General features: G+C 37.2%; 1 protein-coding gene across 3 annotated transcripts in view; it reads right to left on the reverse strand.

The window, feature by feature from the left end:
* The window catches only part of MYOM1 (myomesin 1), a 147,512-nt gene that overhangs the window by 44,167 nt on the left and 81,534 nt on the right, over nt 1-21,811 (reverse strand). For 2 of the 3 annotated variants that reach the window (XM_045781841.2, XM_045781842.2), the window contains 6 exons: nt 18,436-18,619; nt 17,807-17,981; nt 15,312-15,433; nt 11,756-11,952; nt 4,527-4,653; nt 1,556-1,740 (listed from right to left, as the gene is read on the reverse strand). In XM_045781841.2, the coding sequence (XP_045637797.2) occupies nt 1,556-1,740; nt 4,527-4,653; nt 11,756-11,952; nt 15,312-15,433; nt 17,807-17,981; nt 18,436-18,619 (990 nt within the window). Of the gene's footprint in view, nt 1-1,555; nt 1,741-4,526; nt 4,654-11,755; nt 11,953-13,835; nt 14,124-15,311; nt 15,434-17,806; nt 17,982-18,435; nt 18,620-21,811 lie in introns of all 3 variants that reach the window. The other variant, XM_087869948.1, reaches the window with a different exon arrangement.

Genomic DNA, 21,811 nt, shown 5'->3' on the forward strand with positions numbered 1-21,811 from the left:
CCTTACAGAAAATTCACCTCCCGGTTTGCGAGGCACATGCAACCTCAATGTCAATCTCTCTCCTTCTCTCCTATATTCACCTTTCTTCTTTTTCTTTTTTCAAATAGTGAACTTAACCATTCTTTGTAATGTTTAAACTCCATTATTTTTTCTTCCCACCCATTTTTTCTGGGATGCTGGTCCCTTTTACTTGGCTTCTCATCCTTGTTTTGCTTAACCTGAGTCAAATTCAACCTCAGCTCTTGGGGTCCTGTGCTGTGGCAAGTTGAAGATTTGGAAGTTACCCTGGCCATAAATACATACAACCACCATCTAGGATAGTGTCTGACTTTTATTTTACACTGTTCTTTGGAGGTTTCTTTGAATCTAGAGGCCTCCTGACTTATTTGGACAACCAAACAGCGTGCTAAGCTTCTGACCTTCCTTCACCTTTTTCTCTTGCCCATGAAATGTAACCTTTCCCACCTCCTCAAGGTTTTGTAAGGGGCTGGGGAGCTCACAGGCACATGCTAAGATGAGTTAATGGCATGTTTAAAGGTCACCTGTCTTGGAGGATATATTTATATTTTTTATGGGGACAGTAAATGGCTCAACCCTGGAAAGAGGCTGAGAGATGGTATGAACTTTAGTCCACAGTGACAGGTCAGTGGGAGAGAACTTTTAGAGCAAGCATACTATACTCTGAGTATCTTCCAAGGCCCACCCTCTAGGGAGTGGCTTATTCTGCCAACAGATAGGGCTGCAAACTATATGCACTGTGCTGCTTTCTGTGTGACTGTGGTGAAGCCACACCTCATTCAAGTAATAAAAGTCAGAATCACATTCCCCACAGTTTCCGAAGCTCTAGTGTGGATTCAGGGTCTCCATGTGTCACCCATAGGAGGAAGCATTCTTTTGAGATATCCATTTATTACAAGTGAGATTCAGTAGATTTAACAGAACAGTCTCTGGTAGATGAAGTTAGGACTTTGTTCAATTAGAACACTTTAGAGGAATCTGGGAGGCAAAGACTCAGATAAGGGTGAGGCTTAGGTCAAGAGTTGAGTGAACCCATTCCACTAGCCTCTGAGAGCTCACGTGAGCACAAGCATGAGGGAGTCCGTGAAGTGAGATGGAGCATGACTCAGAGGAATCAGCAGGTACAGCCTTGCTGGCATGAATGCTATGAAAATAACACCCTCAAATCAAAAACCATCCTCAAATAAAAGAGAATCAGAGGAAGAAATGTGAAAGTCACCTTTGTAAGACTGTGAATAACAAAAATGTGAGGTGGGTAAATAGAGGCAAGGAGGGAAAGAAGAGAGAGGAGGGAGCTTGTGGATGTTTTCCGAAGCTAGGCTAAGGGATTCAGGTTAAATATAAGCAAGTTGCTTTAAGCACGGAAACTTCTCACAACCTCAACCACTGCCAAATGAAAACTTACCAGGAGCCCAATATATGAAACAGACCACAGCAGAAATGTGTTTATCTTGCTAACTTTAAAGTTAATATCATTTGGGGAGCATTTCTTCTTTTAGGAAAAAAAAGGTTTCTCAAAATATGAGCACCCTCTTACCCTCAGGTATGTGTTTTTAATAGCTGCTTTATTGAGTCCTCGCCATTGGTCATCTTTGGCATTGGCCTCCTTCAAGTCCACAAAGTAACCGGTGACTGGAGTCCTTCCAGAGTGGATCGGAGGCTTCCACTGCAGAACCAAGGAAGTCTTCCTGACTTCACTATATTTGACATTGTGTGGGGGTCCTGAAAAAGAGAGAGAGAGATCAGTGTATAAAAATCATAACATAGATAACAAAATGCAAATAAGTATAAATCTAGAACCACATCTGAAGTCTTAGAGTGGAATCCAGTGTTCTTCTGTGAAATCTACCGTTCCTGGAGAAATAGGTATTTTGTGGTCATTTTGTATCAAGTCTCCTCAATGGTGGTACACCAACCTACTAAGTCCCTTTATGAGCAGCAGGAGGTTAGAGCCAATTCAAGGCTCCCCAGAGGCTGGATGAAAACTTGCCTTCAGGGTGTCCTGGGGCTTGTGGGCCTCATCTTTTACCAAGAACAGTTAATTTGGTTGCAGATTCAGTTTCAGATTATTATTATTATTATTTTTAAAGATTTTATTTACTTATTTGACAGAGAGAGACAGCCAGCGAGAGAGGGAACACAAGCAGGGGGAGTGGGAGAGGAAGAAACAGGCTCCCAGTGGAGGAGCCCAATGCAGGGCTCAATCCCAGGACTCTGGGATCACGTCCTAAGCCAAAGGCAGATGCTCAACGACTGAGCCACCCAGGCGCCTCCAGATTATTTTTGGATGGTAATCTGAAAATTCCCCTAAATCTCAAATTAGGATGAGGAAAGCAACTCTATTTGATGGGATATGAATATAGATAGTAATATTTCTTTTAAAAGAAAAAGGAATATATTACAAAATAGTTTCTGTCTGGAGGGAAATCTTTGCCATAAAAGCACATATTCCATCTAGGAGTAAAAACAAACTACCATTACATTTTACAAAGAACTTTCACCAAAACAAATACAATTGATCCTGTGGGTCCCAGCTAAACACTGCTAGGTATTTATTTATCTTATTCATCCTTAAGACAACAGAAAACTCAGAGAAACCAAGTAACTCGATCAACCTGTTCAGGAAGAAAGCCAAATGTCCTCCCTGCCCATGTGTCCTTTGCACTCTTGGGAGAACTCAAGCTACTAAGTGATCTCCCACATCTTTCTGTGACCACCAGCTGCTATGTAGGTGATATATTTATTTTCTTTTTTCTTGACCTTTTTTTCTTTTAAATAACTGATTTCTAACCAACCGATCAAAATTACCTGAACTGACTCACAGTGCCCTAAAAGCCAGCTACAAACACAGACTCTACCATGCTATGCTTTGGCATTCTGTAATTGATAACTCAATATTTGTGTGGCCCTGTCCCTTGGCTTAACAGTCACAGGTATGTGTCATCCTTGCCTTCTGACAAGGTAAGAGGTTTAAATAACGTAGTAATAGATTTAAATAATAACATCAATGCCTTAAAATAGTGTGTCATGTTCTGCTTCACAGAGGGCTTTTAAGTCATTTTTTGTGCCACCCGCAGAACCCCGTGAGGCATCCAAACAGGTAGCACTCACCCTGCAACCTCTTTTGCTAACTATATCTCTTTCAGTCAAAACATTTTCCACAGGCCTGCTCAGAATTGCTTAGTCTCTAGTCACTCATATTTTAACTTTATTCAGGAATTGCAAGAATTTAAAAACAGATCCACTTTTGTGTAGGTGAGAGAAAGAGCTTAAGAAATACCAACTGGCCTAAAGGAGGTGCAAGGAAAGACAGCATGTTTGCCTCTTTTATTTATTGAAGTTGAGTGAGTGCTTGAACTTCTCTTGGGCTTCTCTTGTAATCTTTTTATTCACACTTGATCGAGAAGTGATGCAAACAGAAGCTCTCTAAGTGAAGGCAAAAATGATGGTTCTTCATGGGCACTAGGGTTTCAAATAGAGGAAGAGGGAGGCATCAGGGACAGGACTGGGTCCACCCAGTATGTTCCAGTGTGGCCTTGTGTTCTAATACGGTCATACTGGTGCGGTATCAGTTGTTACATATGTTCAATATCAAATCCAAGTGGGAGAATCTAGTCATCCCGTGGCACTCATTAGATCTGTGAAGCTGGCACTGGTGGAAGCAAAATAAAATCACCCATCAAATACATTAAAGTTGCTAGTTCGAAACTTAATGGCTTAGTACATTTGCTTGTATTCAATTTTTTAATTAGTTTAGTGTGTATGTTTCCACCTTTTCCGCATTTTCTTCCCTGTTCATCCAACCACCCACGATGGCAACCTCCAAAGGAGAATATTTCCAGCCAAGTTCAGGAAATTTATTGTGATGCAGAGTTGAGACAAAAGTGTAGAGAGAGCGAAAGGACTAGAGAAGTAAGTGGAGGAAGATAAGTGGAGAAAAGTCCAGCACTTAAGTCCTAGGCAGGCATATTAGGTCCACTTATATAATATAATAAAGAGCTAGCAGCAAGGGAGGAGAGAGACAAGGAAGAGGAGCCACGTTGGCTGAGCTTGGAGAAAGAGGTTTGGGGGAGGTTGATAAATGAAAGATTCCAGCGCAGTGGGAGAATGCATGAAAATTAGGGAGTACAGGAAGAAGTTTTTGAGACATTTTGTTGTGGGATACGAATTGGATGCCCTTCAACGGTCTTTAAGAAGCACAAACAAAAATCAGAATTCCTTTTAAATGATCATGTGAAACTCAGATTTTGTGCTTCTGTTAATCTTATTCCAAGCTGAGGTATAACTATGATTTATTTGGAATATAAGCGCAAGAAATTATAGTCAGTCTTACATTGGTATCTATTATTTAATAGGATTATAAAAATATCTCAGGCAAACATAAGGGGCCAAGAGAATTCTTTTCCCTTAGGAACTGTCTATATGACACTTAAATTTACTTCCAAGTTGTAGGTTCTTTTGGAAGAAACCCTAAGCCTCAATGCTGAGAAATGGTTTTCATGATTTACCTGGAACAGCAATGGTCCACTCTTCACATTTGAAGCATTGACTTACTGCTGAAGGCTCTCCCAACCCAGCGATGTTCATGGCTGCCACTTGGAACTGATACACCATGTTTTCCTTCAAGTTGCTAATCTGCAACATATCACGGAGAGTGGATGTTGATTCAGGTTTATTTTTTTAAAGTTGTTCAATAATTTATTTATTTACTTCCTGTGTTGACCCTGAAGTGACCCCCAATGAGTCATACCCTTTTGTAATCTACTCCCCTTGAGTGTGGGTGAAGCCTGTGACCTGCTTCCAACCAAGAGAATATGGCAAAGGTATTGGAATATCAGTCCTGTGATTGTTGTTCCACCATATGGAAAAGGAGGGGGGTTATTACAGATGTAATTAAAGTCCCTAATCATTGGATTTTTTAGTTCATCAGAAGGGAGATTATCCTGGGTAGGCCTGATTTAATTAGATGAAAACTCTCAAAATAGGGTTTGGGACTTTCATGATGAGAACACTGTCCTGGTGGCCTTGCAGAAGCAAATGCCATGTTGTGAATGGCCTAGCCACTCACATTTGGAGAAGGGCAGCCTCTAGAAGCAGAGGGCCCCAGACTTACAGCTGAAAGAACTGGATTCTGCCAATAACTGAATCAGTTTGGAAGAGGAACTCAGCTCCAGATAAGAGTGAGCCCAGCTGACACCTAGATTAAAGTTTTGTGAGACCCCAAGCAGAAGACACATCTAAGCCATGCCTGGACTCCTGACTCATGGACACTGTGATATAACAAATGTCGGTTGTTTTAAGTGTCAAAGTTTGTGGTAATTTGTTACCCAGCAATAGAAAATTAATGCTTATACAAATGAAAATTAAAAAAATTCTAAGCTAGGAATCAAAATATTCAAAATCTTGTCATTTTTCTGCTCCTTATTGAGTGACCTAATGTTTTCTATACCCCTCAGAAGAAATTGGGTTGTGGTAAATATATGTGATAAAATAATGAATGTGAAAACATTTGCAAAATAGAAATGATGGAATATATTACTTTGAAAAACTCCGTGGACTAAACACAATCCTTTAAGCATTAAAAATGCTTAATAAAAGGAGGCGCCTAGGTGGCTCAGTCAGTTAAGTGTCTATTTCTTGATTTCAGTTCAGGTCATGATCTCAGGGTCCTGGGATTGAGCCCTGCATCGGGCTCTGTGCTCAGGGTAGTCTGCTTGTCCCTCTCCCTTTGTGCCTCCCCCACTCATGCTCTTGCTCTCTCTCTCTCAAATAAGTAAATAAAATCTTTAAAAAATATGCTTAATAAATGGAGGTATTGATGGAACCAGCTGAGTTAACAAAGCTTACCTATTGACTTAAGACAAGGCAAAACACATATGTATCTATGATCCATTCTACACCTGATTTGATCATGAAGTCATAAGTTCATCTGCAAGAGGGCTTGTCTTGTCAGTTATTTAGGGTATAAGGTGAATATAATGGCTATATGTTATGGTAACAGAATAATACAAACTTCCCTTTTGATTCCACACATACACAGGCACACACATTCCCTTAAAGAAGGGAAGATCTTTTTAATTAAGAGGAAACCATGATGTAGATAGCTTGGACCTAAAAGTACTTTATTCAGGTACCAGGGCTGTTTTGGGGCTCCATTAGTATGACTAACCATTCCAGTTTTCCTGGGACTATGGGGTTTCTAAGGATGTAGGCAGTACACTGTTGAAACTAGGAGAGTTCTAGGTAAACAGGAAACGTTGGTCATTCTAGGCTTAGGTGACATATTGTGGTATGGGACTTCTATTTCTGGCAATGGTGAACTAAGCTATAGAGATTAACCGTCTTGCTAAAAAATTCAAAATACTAGATAAAAATATCTTTTAAAAATCTTTTCACAAGCATCAAATTAGTGTCAAGACGTTATAGAATTATCAGGACAGAGTAAAGGGAAATAGGGAACAAAAAGAGATAAGTGGAACATAGAAGTGGCTTTTACCTTGGGGATAGTTGTCAATAAAGAAAAATTTGACCTTTGGTTTTGATTATCTCAAAAGCAGAGGAACTCAGAAATCAAAGCCTAGAGCCAACCTAAAAAGGGGATAATAAATGGGAACTCTCTACAATTAAGATGGAACCCTAAAAGGCTTTACTCTTTGGGAGTGAAGTTGAATTAGAAATAAACCTGCCTTTATACAGTGCAAATTTACATTCCTTGATTGTCCAAAATATTAAAGCCTTGTATTTGATTTAAGAAAAAACTGAACAGGTGGTATCCCCAGGCACCTTGCAGAAGCAAATACAAATCCTCTACAGAGAAAGATGCCATCATCCTAAACCTCAAATTATTCATGCAAATAACATTCTAATGACAATGAGCAGCACATAATCAAGGATAACCAAGCATAGAAATCAAGATACCATGAGCCAGACTACAAAACCAATGATAACAGATACAGACCTGCAAAGATATTAGATGACAGAATCATCAGGCATAGATTAGAAAAACAGCTATGCTTACTATTTTTTAAACATAAAATACAAATTTAAAATATCTGCAGGACTAATGCTGAAACTAAAATTATGCTATATGTTAACTAAGTAGAATTTAAATAAAAACTTGAAACGTTAAAAAAATAAAATAGAATATCTGCAGGAGACAGCAAACTATAAGATAGTTTGTAAAATGTGACTTAAAAAAGGGGAAAATACAGTAAGAGAAAAATAATGGATGTGTTTAACAGGAAATCAAATGCAAAAGAAGAGCAAATTTGTAAACTAACAGTTATAAGAAATTACACAAACCATAGTGCAGAAAGACACAAAGATGGGAAAGAGAGAAGAGTGACTAAAAAACGTGGAAGATAGAATGAGAATGTCAAATACATGTTAACTAGAGTTTCAAGAAGAGAGGGGAAAGAATGGGGCAGCAACAGTATTTGAGGAGATAAACGGCTTAAAATTTTCCATGGGGTGACTTGATGGCTCAGTTGTTAAGCGTCTGCCTTTGGCTCAGGGCCTGATCCCAGGGTTCTGGGATAGAGCCCCGCATTGGGCTCCCTGCTCCTCTGGGAGCCTGCTTCTTCCTCTCCCACTCCCCCTGCTTGTGTTCCCTCTCTAGCTGGCTGTCTCTCTCTCGGTCAAATAAATAAATAAAATCTTAAAAAAAAAAAAAAAAAAGCTTAAAATTTTCCAGAAAGAGCTTCTGAAAAATTCAACCCACAGATTGGAAATCCTCCTCATGCCAAAATCCCAGGCAAAGACATTTTTTAAAACCTATACCTAGACACATAATATCTTAACTGTAGCACACCAGGTAGTGAAATATTAAAAGCAGTCTAAGAGAAAAGACAACCCTCACATGAGCAAACAGACTAAAAGCTGACACGTCAGTGGCAACAATGAGCCAAAAGACAGTGGAATTATACCTTCGAAGTGTGAAAGAAAATAACTACCATTACATAATGTTTTATCTAGAAAAAATTTTTCGGAGAATGAAGAAAAAAGCTATTTTCAGGAAAAAGTGAAGAGTATGTGCCTTCAGAATTCCCTAACTAAAGAACATTCTAAACTATTTAATTTAGATGCAAGGAAAGTAATCCCAAATAGAAGGTCAAAGATGTGAAATTAAAAGCAAATAAAATCTTAACTAAAATAACTTAGATAAATCTAAATAATTATTGTTTATAAAACAATAATACAATACTTTTGAATTAAAAAATGACTTAAAAGCACACATACAATAGCATACAAGTTGGGAATAGAATAAATGGCTTAGGTATTCTGAGGCCCTATTTTTATCAGACAAGGGTGAAAACAATAGAATAAATTCAGACTGCTAATTTGCTCACTGTAATTTCTAGAGTAACCACCAAAAACAAACACAGAAACCCAGAATCTGTAGTTTTCAAGGTAGTGTAGAGAGTAAAGGAAGGCTGAAGGAAAAAAGAAACGATTCAAAAGTAGTCAAGTAAGGACAGAAAATGAAACAAAACAGGCAGGACAAATAGAAAGCACAAAATAAAGATGATTGGTTTTTCAAAAAAATAGTAGTAACATTAAATACTCCAGTTAAATGACAAAGACTCTCAGGTAGGAAAAATATCCAACTCTATACTATTTTTAAGAGACACACAGAAAGCATAAAGTTAAAGATAGAAAGTCAAAGGATGAAAAATTATATACCATGCAAAAACCAGCCAAAAGAAAATTGATAAATTTATATTCATAACAGATAATATAGACTTGAAGGCAAAATATATTTAGTGATACAGAAAGCCACTTTGTATGCACCTAATAACACCCCTTCAAAATATATAAAGCAACATTTTAATTGGGTGAATTTTATATGTGAATTATATCTCAATAAAGTAGGATTATCCTGCAATTTTCCCTTCCAGTACTATCCTTGTCAGGTATTTGTATCAAATAAACTTTAGTCTCAGAGTAATTTCACTCATAAACATAGAAGCAAAACTAAACAACAATAACCAAAAATTTAAAAAAATCTAGTAATATATAGACAGAGTATACATAATGTCCAGCTTACATTTGTGCCAGGAATGCAAGGTTATTTTAACATTGGATAACTACTAGAATATACCACATTAAAACTAAAGGGAAAAATCATATAACTATCTCAATAGAGTCAGAAAAAAAATTTCATAATTTTAATTAATTCTTAACTAGGAACAGAAGGAAACTTTCTTTAGCTGATAACAGATGTCTATCAAACACTGATAGTAAATATAATACTTAATGGTGAAATGTTCTCCTTTAAGATAAAGATCAAGTCTAGAATGACCAAGATCACCACTTCTATCAATATGTTGTTAAAGATTTTAAGCAGAAAGTTAAGAAAATGAAGCAAGAAATATAAAATTTGGAAATGAAGAAGTAAACTGTCATTTGCAGTAAATCATAAAAATGATCTATAGAAACTCAAAAAGAGCTCATAGGTAACTTATAGAAATAATAAGAAAATTTAGCAAAAACCTATATATACCAATGATATGTAAAATCAATACATAAAAATGATGTATATTTCTCTAATCCAGCAATAACAAAATGATATAAAAACATACTGAACACTGAAAATATGTAATACCTATAAATAAATAACAACTGATGTGCAGAACTTCTATAGAGGATTATAAAACTTTATTGAGAAACTTTAAAGACCAAAATGAATGGAGAGAAATATCATGTTCATGTATTAGAAGGCTTAATATTTAAAGGTGTCAATCATTCCTCGATTTATTTACGGGTTCATTGCGATCCCAATCTAATTCTAAAATGTTTTAGTTTAGTTTAATTTTGTTTATTGTGTTTGCTTTTGCTTGTCTTGTTTTTTGGTAGAACTTGGTAACCTAATTCTACAATTTATATCAAAGTGCAAAGGGCTAAAAATAGCTTTGGAATAAAAAAATAAACTGAGATAACTTGATCTACCAGTCATCAAATTTGTTATAAAGCGGTAACGATTAAATTAATGTGGTACTGGTCCAGTGGTAGAGCAGTGGAACAAAATAGACAACACAGAAGCAGATTCATGCATCAAAGAAACTTGATACATGATACAGAGAGCCTAGCAGAGTAGTAGAAAAAGGACAAACTTTTCAATAGATGGGACAACTGGGTGTCCCTACAGGGGAAAAGTGAGTATTGACCTCTACTTTACATCACACACAAAATTTGTAGGTAAAGTAATGACTTTAATGTAAGTGGCAAATCAGAGAGAGCTTTTAGAAGATAATCTAGTACAATATCCCATGGCCTTGGAAGGCAAAGGCATCTCTTAAAAAAAAAAAAAAAAAAGCAATCACTAATGATACAGAAAATGTCGTTAAGTCTGGCTATCATAAATTTGATATTAAAATTAGTTTTGTTACCATAAGGAGAAGAAAATACTAGCCAATGAGCAGGAAAGAGACACAGCTTCCACAGCTACCAAGGATTTTAAGCTCAGAATATATAAAGAACTCCACAGGTCAGTAAGAAAATCTATCAGAAAAATGGACAAAAACTTTGTACAGGCATATTATAAGCAGAGATTTCAAAATGGAGTATGTATATATAGCAAAAGATATTCAGACTCATTTGACACCCAGATTGTCAAAACTGACAATGTGTGATACCAAGTGTTAGAGGGATGTGCAACTTTGGGAATTCTCATACTGTTCAGAAAAATAGTATAGGCTTATCTACTAAAATTGAAGATAAACAGATTCTCTGGCCCAGCAATTCTACTTCTAGGTAATAACCTAGAGAAACTAGTGCGTATATGTGCCAGCAGACATGTACAAAAATGTTCATAGCTACAGTGTTTGATATAACTATAAATGTGAAAATGCCCATATATCAATCAATAACTGAATGGAAAAGTATATTGTGAGAGTCATAATAATAGAATATCATCCAGTAATGAAGTTATAGCTACACACCAGCATGGAAGAATCTTAAAAATACAATTTTATTTTATGTATTCTTGTTTTATTCATTATGTGTCCAGTATGTGTGTGATATTTCATAAATTTTAAATGTTAGATTTAAAAACTGTGGCATTGAGTTTGAGAAAGCATCGTTTCCCTGGCCTCACCCTGCTCTTGCCCTCACAGCACGGGATTCTGGGAGTATTAGAGGGTTGACTTTCCTCTACTTGATAATACTCCAAAGAGGGGAGCCATAGCTATGGCAACAGTGAGACACTTCAAGCACTCTGAGATAGGCAAAGCAGTGAAGAAAAGAAATTTGTGGGTAGACACATGTGGACCATCCCTTCGTGGCCATCAGAGCCACTATAGTGGGGGACACCTTACAGGTGGTGAGCTGAGACTGGGCATCAGGCCCATGCCCCATTATCCTTTGTGATTTGAACACTGAAAGTTAAAAATGCAGTCGTTTGGATCCTGGACCCTTGAAGCTAGCAGCTCGTTGGTTACAGATATTTTGTAAGTTTTGGGATAAACATTAATTTTTACCATAACTAAACATTTTATAGTAAATATTCTAGGAAGTTATTATGTTTATGTGTATGAATCAGAAAATACAAATCCTTCCTGGTCAGTCAGATTACTTCTATTTACCTTGGTATATTTTTTACAAAAGTCATGTCTTTGTAGACAATGGACACTGGAGTAATGACATGAATCATTTACAAGGATCCGGGTGTGGGTGTGCATGTGTGTGCAAGTGAGCATGTCATCATATATATGATGCCACACTACGGGAGGCCATTTACCTTATATGCCTCATCACTGACAGCTTTGATGTTGGCTTCTCTCCATCTTCCTGGTACTCCGTCAATTACCTCGCGATAGTTCACATAATAGCCAGTAATTTCAGCCCCTCCAGTCTTATCTGGCTGCTTCCATCCAAGAACCATCGAGTCACGAAAACTTTCAAGACAAGTGATATCACAGGGTGGAGATGGTGCCGCTGTTTCGATAGGAACAGCAAGTGAGTAGACAGAAATGCATTTATGATTCCATGTACATTAAGCTTGTCTCATTCGTGCCATGTGTGAGGCACTGGGGTCTTGCAGTATAACACTAAAATATGAGACTGATCCGTAACTTGGCAGCCAGTTTGGTGTATGAGGAAAAAAGCAACACACAGTGAGAAGGATTCTGCAATTATTTTTCCAAAGATAAAAAGCACCTGCGCCCCTACTTCCATGGAAGAATAATTTTTGAAATACTAAAAGCAAAATGGTGCAATATTCTGAAAAGTGATTCTGTTCCCCATAAGAAGACGTATTTTTCCCAAGATACATATGTTTGTTTGTTTGTTTATGTGGTTTTGTTTTATTTGCTCCTTGAGGAAAATGAAGTATGTATATCAATTTCTGCCTCAGTGTGCTTACAGAGAATTTCCACGTTATTTCCAAATGGTTAGCATTTCATCATTCAGGTATACATACCCTGGTGAGATCTTACAACTAAACAAGTTCCGGCTACACACAGAAAAAATCTTATTTGGAGCTCAGCTAAATGCCACCTTAAAAAAATAAAAAAAATAAAAAAAAAAAAACAGGCACAATCCGCCATGTAATTTTTTCTCTTAGTATATAATATTTTTGCTGTATTATTTTTAACCTTATGTTGGACTACTATTCATATAGTACAAAATACTATACAGCTGTCCTTGTGTTTTGTGTTCCTAGCCAGAAAAATATTTGGAGGATGTTTTAAAAGTCTTCTTCCTTTATGTGGCTTCTGATTAACTTTTTACCCAACTACTAAATTATGGTTTTTGATAAAGAAAGAGGGTCAGATGGTAGAAAGAAATTCATCTAGACGTTCAATAACATCAAAGAGTTTTCTGAAAATTTATTCGGATTACAGGAAAAAAGAACTATTTATTCTTATTCAAAAGAGTCTTAGAACAATAAAAATTTTAAAAATAAAATACATTTGTTTCTCTCTCCCCCTCACCAACCTCCTTCATTCTTAACATTAAAAAAAAACTTTCTCTCTCACTCTTCCTATTACAGAGCAATATTGAATGTGAACTCTCAAATGAATATCCCATCTTGAGTTGAGGGGACAATAAAGGTTCAAAAAAAGAAAAATAGAAGTGACAGAAGCTGGGGGTTGAGTATCAGTATATGCTTATCATTTCATTTTTATTTGATAAGAAAACACTGTCACCTAGACTATATAAGCCACAAGTACCAAATATCCTAATAAGAAAATTCTGAGCTTACTGATAATTAGTCTTAAATAAATCAGTTCTGGGAATGTGATTCATATAGCACAGAAATTAGCTTTATGCGATGATGATACCCTGTTAAACTTTTCATGGCACCTCAAAGAGATAATGTTATTTATATTTATTTGAGTTAAATATGAAGGATAACTTGAAAACCTGAAGTTGAACAACAGAAGCTAATAACTATGATCCTGATAAAAGGTGACTTCTTTGTAAAATATTTTTCCTATACATGTATTGAACGTGAATATTTCAAAGGACCCCACATATGCTGTGATTATCAAATTCTTCCTGTTCTCAGCTCTAATTTTCTTAGCGAAATGAGGCAAAAGGTGTGTCTGCCTGAGAAACCAAAAAGGACCCTATAACCAAATTACTTTAAATATTCTATTGTCATTAAGCACAGTGAAGTATATATAAAAGCCAAACTCATATAAATTTACTTTTACAACTCATTAGACAGAAGTATTGCAAACGGATAGCTGAAAACACGTCAAAAGAAGAATAAACATAATGAAAGTGAACACAGATGGAAGAATGTGATCCAGACAATGAGGTGAGGACACTGATGGAGACGGATGGAACAGTTGTACTCTTTCGACTCTCACCTATGTCCTTCTTCTTTTTCAGAGGGTCAGACTTACTTTTCCCCTTAAGATCTGCCTTCTTTGGTGATGGAGTAAGCTCTTCCTGAACTGTTTCACTTACTTTACTCACTTCTGTTTGGCCCAGGTTGTGAGCGCTACTGGGTAGTGAAGGTTTGTTAAGTTTGCTACCAAGCAAAGCATCTTTCTTAAAGGTTGGCTGGGAGGCTTCATGCATGCCTCCCCTGGAGTCTGTTAGTCCACCAGGTGTATCATTCAGTTCAGGCCACACATCTGGAGACACTCCTCCCCCTACAATTACCAGATAACAACAGAAACACTTTAAGCCCAGACACAGTACACATTGCTCCTACTTAATAGAACAAAGGGAAAAACAGGACCACAAACAGAACAAAAGTAATCTTAGTTTAACAGAAGTCACTCAGATTTGCAAGAAATATGGAAAGCATACGTTTCACATAATTTACACCAAGGAAACAGTTCAACTTCTCCATATTCTGGGAAAAGAAGAAATGAGAACAGAAAACCACAGACAGAAGAGGAACCATTTTGATTTGTAGAACCCAAGTATATATAAGAAAAAAGCAAATCTCTGACGTGTTTTTGAAAGATATTAAGTCCTATTATTCAACAGAATGAGGGGAAGAAAGGCTCATAAAGTGCACAAGACATACATTAAAGATCCTGATTTTATAACAGATTTACATACATGACTGACCTACTAACGACCTGTGCCTCCCAACCTCAAAAAAACATGTTCACTGTTGTCCACGTTATAAGGAATATTAAAAAGCAATACGGCATGATAACCAAAGGTAACTGGTATGAAACAATCTTTCCCTTCAAATATGGATGACTCTATCACAGACTTCATTTTCGGTGCTCTCAACTACCTGGGTCCCTTCCCTGCTTTATCTAAGACTGGCAGGCACATCAGGGACACACATACAATTACTTTATTACCGGTTTTATTCTGTCGGTTACTTTGTGAGCAGAGATGTAGCATATGATTAAGCAACCAATGGATCTTGCACAAAATTTAGAGGAGTTTATAAAAAGCATGTTAATGTGTTGTTAGTGAAAACAAGCCAGGCTTTGTCACAGGTGAAATGGCTTTTAGGCACAAAATGATCTGTGTTACGGGCGATATACCACTTCAAGGGACCGGATGGCCCTTCGCATTCCCAGGATGAGCACGAAGTTAGAATGGAGTGTCACACAGTGGGCAATATCTGAGGAAACCAGACTTGTGACGACGACAAGGCTACGGGTGCACAGATTCTGGGTAAGTGATGAAGATCTGTAAAATGACGGCTATGGAAGGTTAGCTGTCACCTGGAGTCAGAGAAAATGATCGTCTGAGGATGGAATCATCAAGCAATCCTAGAAGCTGTAAAGAATTTCTGGAGAGGGTGGTATCTTCCTTTATAACTTAGAAAAATCCGTTTCTAACTACCACGTTATGCATAAGGAACTTACCAATAGCAGCTTTTACTTCAATCGCTTCTGAATCCTGTGAATATTCACTAAGTCCAGCTGCATTCACTGCTCTGACCCGGAAGATATAACTCTGACCAGTCGCCAATCCATGGCAAGTAAATCTAAAAGGAAAGGAAGTTTTAAAAATTTTTCCTAGGGGGGAAATTAGACAAGACGGTTTTAGCTTAACTGAATGATCTGGTTTTATAAAAACAACTCATTTTCTTTTTCTTAAAGATTTTTTTTTTTAAATTTATTTATTTGACAGAGATAGAGACAGCCAGCGAGAGAGGGAACACAAGCAGGGGGAGTGGGAGAGGAAGAAGCAGGCTCATAGCGGAGGAGCCTGATGTGGGGCTCGATCCCATAACTCCGGGATCACTCCCTGAGCCGAAGGCAGACGCTTAACCGCTGTGCCACCCAGGCGCCCCTAAAAACAACTCATTTCTAAAAGGAAGAAGATGTACAGAGATCAGGTGATGCATGTACTTTAGACAAGAAAGCAGCTACTTAAGGCAGTTTTCTAAACTCACTCCATCAAATAATGCAGAGTCCTGGCTTTCGCCTAAATAAGTACCCTAACTTTTCTGAGCCTCTGGTGTGTGCATTAGTAAAATGGGGATAATAATGCCTCCGTAATAATTTTTGTGTAAAGGTTGGCCATAAAGTATTTAAAGTACCTATTTCAGGGCCTGATATATAAGAGGCATTTAATAAATAATAGGTGGTATTAATACTATTAATGGCTATTTCAGGTATATACTTATGGCTGTAAGGCCTTGGCTGCTTCTTGTTACAGAGGACGAGCCACTGCTTCCCTGCATCCCAGGGGAGGTATAATTACTTGAGAAATTACACTAGAATCTGGAAATAAGATGAAATATGGATCACCATTTAGATATAAGGATCCAGTAATGAGGTGTGAATCCATGGGCAGTTTCACACATAAAACAACCTCACTCCTTAATAGCTATTATGGCTATAAATAGCTGTTTCATGAATCACTGTAACATTTTAATCCATCCTGAAGACTATAACCAGAGGAAATAACAGGTCTGCTAATGACTCTATTACCATTAGTAATGTTGGAATATTTAATGAAGGCAGTCATAAATTAGGCCAATCCTTCAGGTCAGCTCAGTTCAGCAAATATTTATTGAGCACTTCAGTGTTCCAGACACTGAGCTAGAACTGTGGACACAAAGACAAATAAAAAAATGGTGCCTGTCCTTGAGAAGCTCTTAACTGTTTGTGGAAAGGCAGACCCTGCCTAACCATCTATAAATATTTCTATATAGTCCCAGGTAAAGGCTGGGAACTCACAGTAAAAGTGAAATGAACAAGCGGGTAAATGAATCTCTTGCTTTTTCCCATTCATTGAATTGCCCCTATTCTCTCCTGTTCTGCAAAAGAAACAACCCCTCCTGCGGGGGTTCTTGGCCTTTGACGTGGCCCTGCCAGAAACTGTCTAACAAGCCTGTTTGACAATTTGGGGGCAGGGCGTTTCTCCTCTCAGATGATCGTAAATCAAAGGAGGCTCAGAGTTTGGTTGCAGGTCAGAATTCATCAACAACCTGCAAAGCTGGCTGATAAAAATATTTGAAGGCAAGAAAAAAATAACCCTCTTCATATTAGAAACAAATATAAAGAAGTGGCAAAGTATTCTGAACGTCCCTTTGCTGGTGTTACTTATGTCCTTAGCACTGAGTTTCACCATGTTCAGAATTGTAAAATGTTGATACTTTTTTCCTATTCACTTAAAAATGCCTAGGAGAGCCTAGGTGGCTCAATCAGTTAAGCATCCAACTCTTGATTTCAGCTCAGGTCATGATCTCAGGGTTTGTGAGATTGAGCCTGCTTAAGATCTTCTCTCCCCCTCTCCCCCTCCCCCTCCACTACACCCTTCTCTAAAAAAATTACTTAAATAAATAAAATGCCTGGGTACTTTATATCAGCTAGAGTCTATTGGATCCTTGAAATCGAGTATCACACTGAATATTAAAGACCAGAACAGAGGGGTAAAAAGGACAAATTGCATGAGGGAAAAGAATCAGAAAAAAACTGTAAAATGAATTCATCATGGCCGGCATTAATATATTTCTAGTGTTTAAGATCACAAGTAAACCTTTTTTTTTTCAAATATATGACAGATTATGTTCAATTTTAAATTCATTTGGATATTTAAAGTATAACGTTTTTTAAAAATCTCCCTCCATTGGATGTTTGTGCTGTTCTATGGGTCCATGGCTGCGTTTCCTCATTTTTTGTTTTTTTTTGCTTTGTTTTGTTTTTTGTGGGGGAAAATCATAATTTTAGTGTAAATTAAAAAGTAACTTTTTATTTTTTTATTATGTTCAGTTAGCCAACATATAGTACATCATTAGTTTTGATGCAATGTTCAACGATTCATTAGTTGTGCATTTCCTCTTCATAGCCTCCGTGCTCTAGAGTCAGAAGGCTCCCCACAGCACCCCCCAGCCCCACATTGTGGTTACCGTGGGCCCTTCACAGGATTGTTGTTGCAGGGCTCCCACTTGCCAGAGCCAACAACGCTTGCTTCTATGTAGTACCCGACCAGCTCTTTAGCATCTTTGGATTCCTCCCACGAAACTATCACTGATGTGTCTGTATTTCTGCTTGGGATGATTTTGCCGGGGGGCTTGGGGATATCTGACAAAGGAGGAAAATGATGATCAAACTCAGGGCGGTTTTAAAAAATTCATTCTTATCACATATGTACAAACACACACACATACATAAATTTTATATAAGTAATCATGTCAAACATACAGTTGCTTTATTTTGTATCTGTTAAAGCAGAAAATAAAAAAATTAATATGTTAGTTTGGGGGCATAATGATACACTAAATACTCCAGAAAAAAAAATACATTAGCAATACTGTTGAAACTCCTGGAGAAGTTTACTTTTCATAACTTCATAACTAATAATAATTAATTTTTTAAATGTATCAGTCAGGTACACTCATCAACTGAATTTATAATGTGAAAGAAGGATGCCACCACTTTAACTTCTCAATAGATACATTCTAATGAGATTCTTGCTTTGGAATTTTTTCTTGAAGTAAAATCAGTTTACAGTTGTTCAACCAAACTCTTTACTCACCAAGTTTGTCCCCTACCACAGTCACTTCCGTTGCCTCTGAGGGCTCGCCAACTCCTGCTGAGTTAGAACAGCGGACGCGGAAACGGTAGGATTTCCCTTCAGCCAGGTCGAACAGAGCAAAGCGGGGAGACTTCACAGGGAGCTCTGTGTTCACGCGCTGCCAGTTTTCTGTTCCTGCATCACACTGCAGCCCCAACAGAGAGACCCATTCACAGCGTGGCAAGAATAGTGGGAACTCTGAGCCAGGCATCTAGCAGTCTTATTTATCAATCAACAAACTACTTACCTGTTAGGAGTTGAACAGAAGAGATTTGGAGGAAATGGGGATGAAGCATCTGTAGCCCATAGGATTATCTAAATCAAATATGGCTTCGGATTGTTTGACAAATATGCTACTTTAATACTTCACTAATTAACTAAGATCATGGATCTATTTATAAAAGACTTTAATTTACTTTGAAGACAGTTTGGGGTCAGACACTTTTCTAATTCTTAGGGTAGGTAAGTAGATTTACTATGCTATACAAAATACTTAAATTTTCATTGTTATAAACTGTCTTATTTTAATAAAGTGTTATTTAATGACTCATAATCTCATTCAGGTCTGTACTCAAATACCACTTCCTCAAAAAGGCCTTCTTGATTACCCCCCCATTCTATCAAAGGATCTAAAAGATTCTTTGCTCCTTTCTCATCACTCTCTATCACTTACCCTGCTTTATTTTTTTTTTAAACACTTATCTGTATCTGAAATTAAGTTATTTATTTGTCATCTCCTCCACTGGAAAGTAAATTTTAATGAAATGAGTTCAGGGAGTTGTCTTGTTCACTGCTATACAGCAGAGCCTAGAGTTGTACCTGGCACGTAGTAGATAATCAACAATTGTTTTTTTTTTTCTGAATGAATGAATTGTTTTGAATTCTCAATGAATGAATGAAGGAAGTTAATGAAAGTTAAAAGGTTCTTTTTTTCTTCCCCATATTATAGAATAAATGACGGGAAAAACTAAATTTAAAGCAATTCCGTTCTTGGCACTAAAATGATCTAGAGTGACTCTGAAATCCTTGAAAGTATGTGGTGTCGATTTGCACTTTGGTAGAGATTATAGTAAGAAAACTACCATTAGTCTTCAGTAATCCTTTATCCCACCTATTTGAATTCTCAATTCTGCCTAAAGGTTAGCAGAAATGATTTTGCTTCAGAACTTTTGAAAAATTCTAGAGACTTTTCTAGAAATCCAAACCTTGTGATACAGTGACCAGCTGTCAGGATGATACGCTGTTGAGACTATAAGAATACTGATATATCACTTGGCATAACCTTCATTGACTTGAGATGGGAGGCAATGTGGTATGGCGCAAAGGACCCAGAGGCATCCACTGCGGTTCTAGCTTTGTTAATAACAAGATATGTGACCTTGGGAAAGTCACATGAGTATTCTTTGGTCTCAGTTTCATCATTTGTAAAATAAGCAAATGTGACAAAGTAACCTCTAAAGTCCTTTGCAGAATCTTTCATGATTGTGTCATTGTGTGCGGGAGGGTGGAGAGGATAAATTCCCCCTAAGTAGTCAATCTGCTGCTAACTGAGGGATAAAATTCCCCCAGACCTTTAATCCTTTAGTTTATGGCTTTGATTCATTTTTCCATATTCTCCCCTGGGGAACATATAACAATTATCAGTCATTTATACTTTCATAATAAAAATAATAGCTGCCTTTCACTATGCTAAGAGCTTTAAACCATTGTAACTCTTTAATCCTCTCAACTACGCTCTGAACTAAGTACTGTGGGGGTAGCACTGTGTGATTATCCAAGTTTTCTAGAGAAGACAGGCTTGGGAAGGTTGAAAGGCAACGATGTGTCTTGTTGGGTACAGTATATGAAAACTGAGCCAGACTGCCCAGGTTCAAATCCTAGCTCTGTCTTTTACTAACTGTGTGACCCTGAGCAAATTACATGCCTCATCGAAGCCCTCTATTAAATATCAACCATTTCAGGGCTCACAGACATGGTGTAACTGGGCATAAGCTGTAGCCATGACAGGTGAGTTTGTGCTTTACGTGCATGCAACTTCTGGTAACAAATTCTATAAAGAAGTGCAAGCTCGGGGGTTATTGAGGCAGCAGCATTCCCACGGGCATGAACATTCTGGGGATTAAAACATGCTGCAGGACAAGAGCATGTGAAACATTGCCCTTTAGAAAGGTCAACATGTTAGAAGTGGCTCATCAGAAATAACCTGAGACTCAGCTGAGTAGAACAGTTTGACGTTTGGATAGTTCTTCTGTAAATGTGCCCTAGTCTCTGGGCATGTGCTGCTCCCCCAATATGTCAACATCCTGGGCCTTTTGTATATGTCAGCGGTGCCTATAGAGGCCTCTCTACTCACACTGCACACATAAATGTTCCCTCTGTTTCACACTAATAGGTTCGCTGGTGGAAGAACACTTAAATTGTAATCACAGACTCATATGCATTTAGGTCTAGGGAAGTTATAGATTTTCCTGGAGAAATTAGAGTTTATGTGACCAAAGGAAATGTTCAACAGAAGCCAAACTTGACTCATCTGAAGAAAATGCCTCAGTGGTAGGTTGTTACTATGTCATTACTGTAGGAAAGATGGTAATTATTGTCATAGAGCTTATTCAGAACTCTTTTCCTGTGGAGCATTTCAAAAAGATTCAGTGAAGGGTATGTATTAAGCACACCAGGAAATAAACATTTTCCACTCTAGTCTTGCCCTTCTATTAAAAAAATAGAAAAAAAATTTTAAATCAGAAATGCTACTCAAGTTATATTTAATTTGAAGCTAACATCTAGAAAATACACAAATTAGTAACAATAAAAACTTTTAATATTATTTTCGTAAAATCAGACTCTTTTGAAAGATGCCCATATCGCCTGTTAAAGAGATAATCTATTTATTGTTACCAATTTGCTAGGGATAAGGAGAAGTGAGGCATGCCCCTCAAAGACATGAACTAAATGTCTTTATCAAGGAAATAAATTAATAAATTTATTAATTAAAATAGGAAAAACCACAGACCCTATCATTTTTAGTGCTAGTATAATTTTCTCTGATGATCTGAAATAACTAAAAGGCCATAAAGATAGTCGCATATTACTTTTATGTTGTCACCTAATTTGCAGATGTTTGCGTGTTTGCATGCACCTATATATCTATGATATTTGTTGTCTTGTAATAATTGTCAGGAAGGGTAACCTAATAGGTGTTCTGAAATTGAATGGTCAGAATAGCATTAAGGATGAAAGAGAAAAGCTCTTAGGAAAACTAACCGAGCTACATGATATTTTTGCCAAATAAAGATCTTTTTTTATAATTTTGCTATGAAAGAAAATGTAAATGATAATT

This window comes from Ursus americanus, chromosome 19 (assembly GCF_024610735.1).
Source record: "Ursus americanus isolate L20-20 chromosome 19, mUrsAme1.1.p, whole genome shotgun sequence".
NCBI classification, from domain to species: Eukaryota; Metazoa; Chordata; class Mammalia; order Carnivora; family Ursidae; genus Ursus; species Ursus americanus.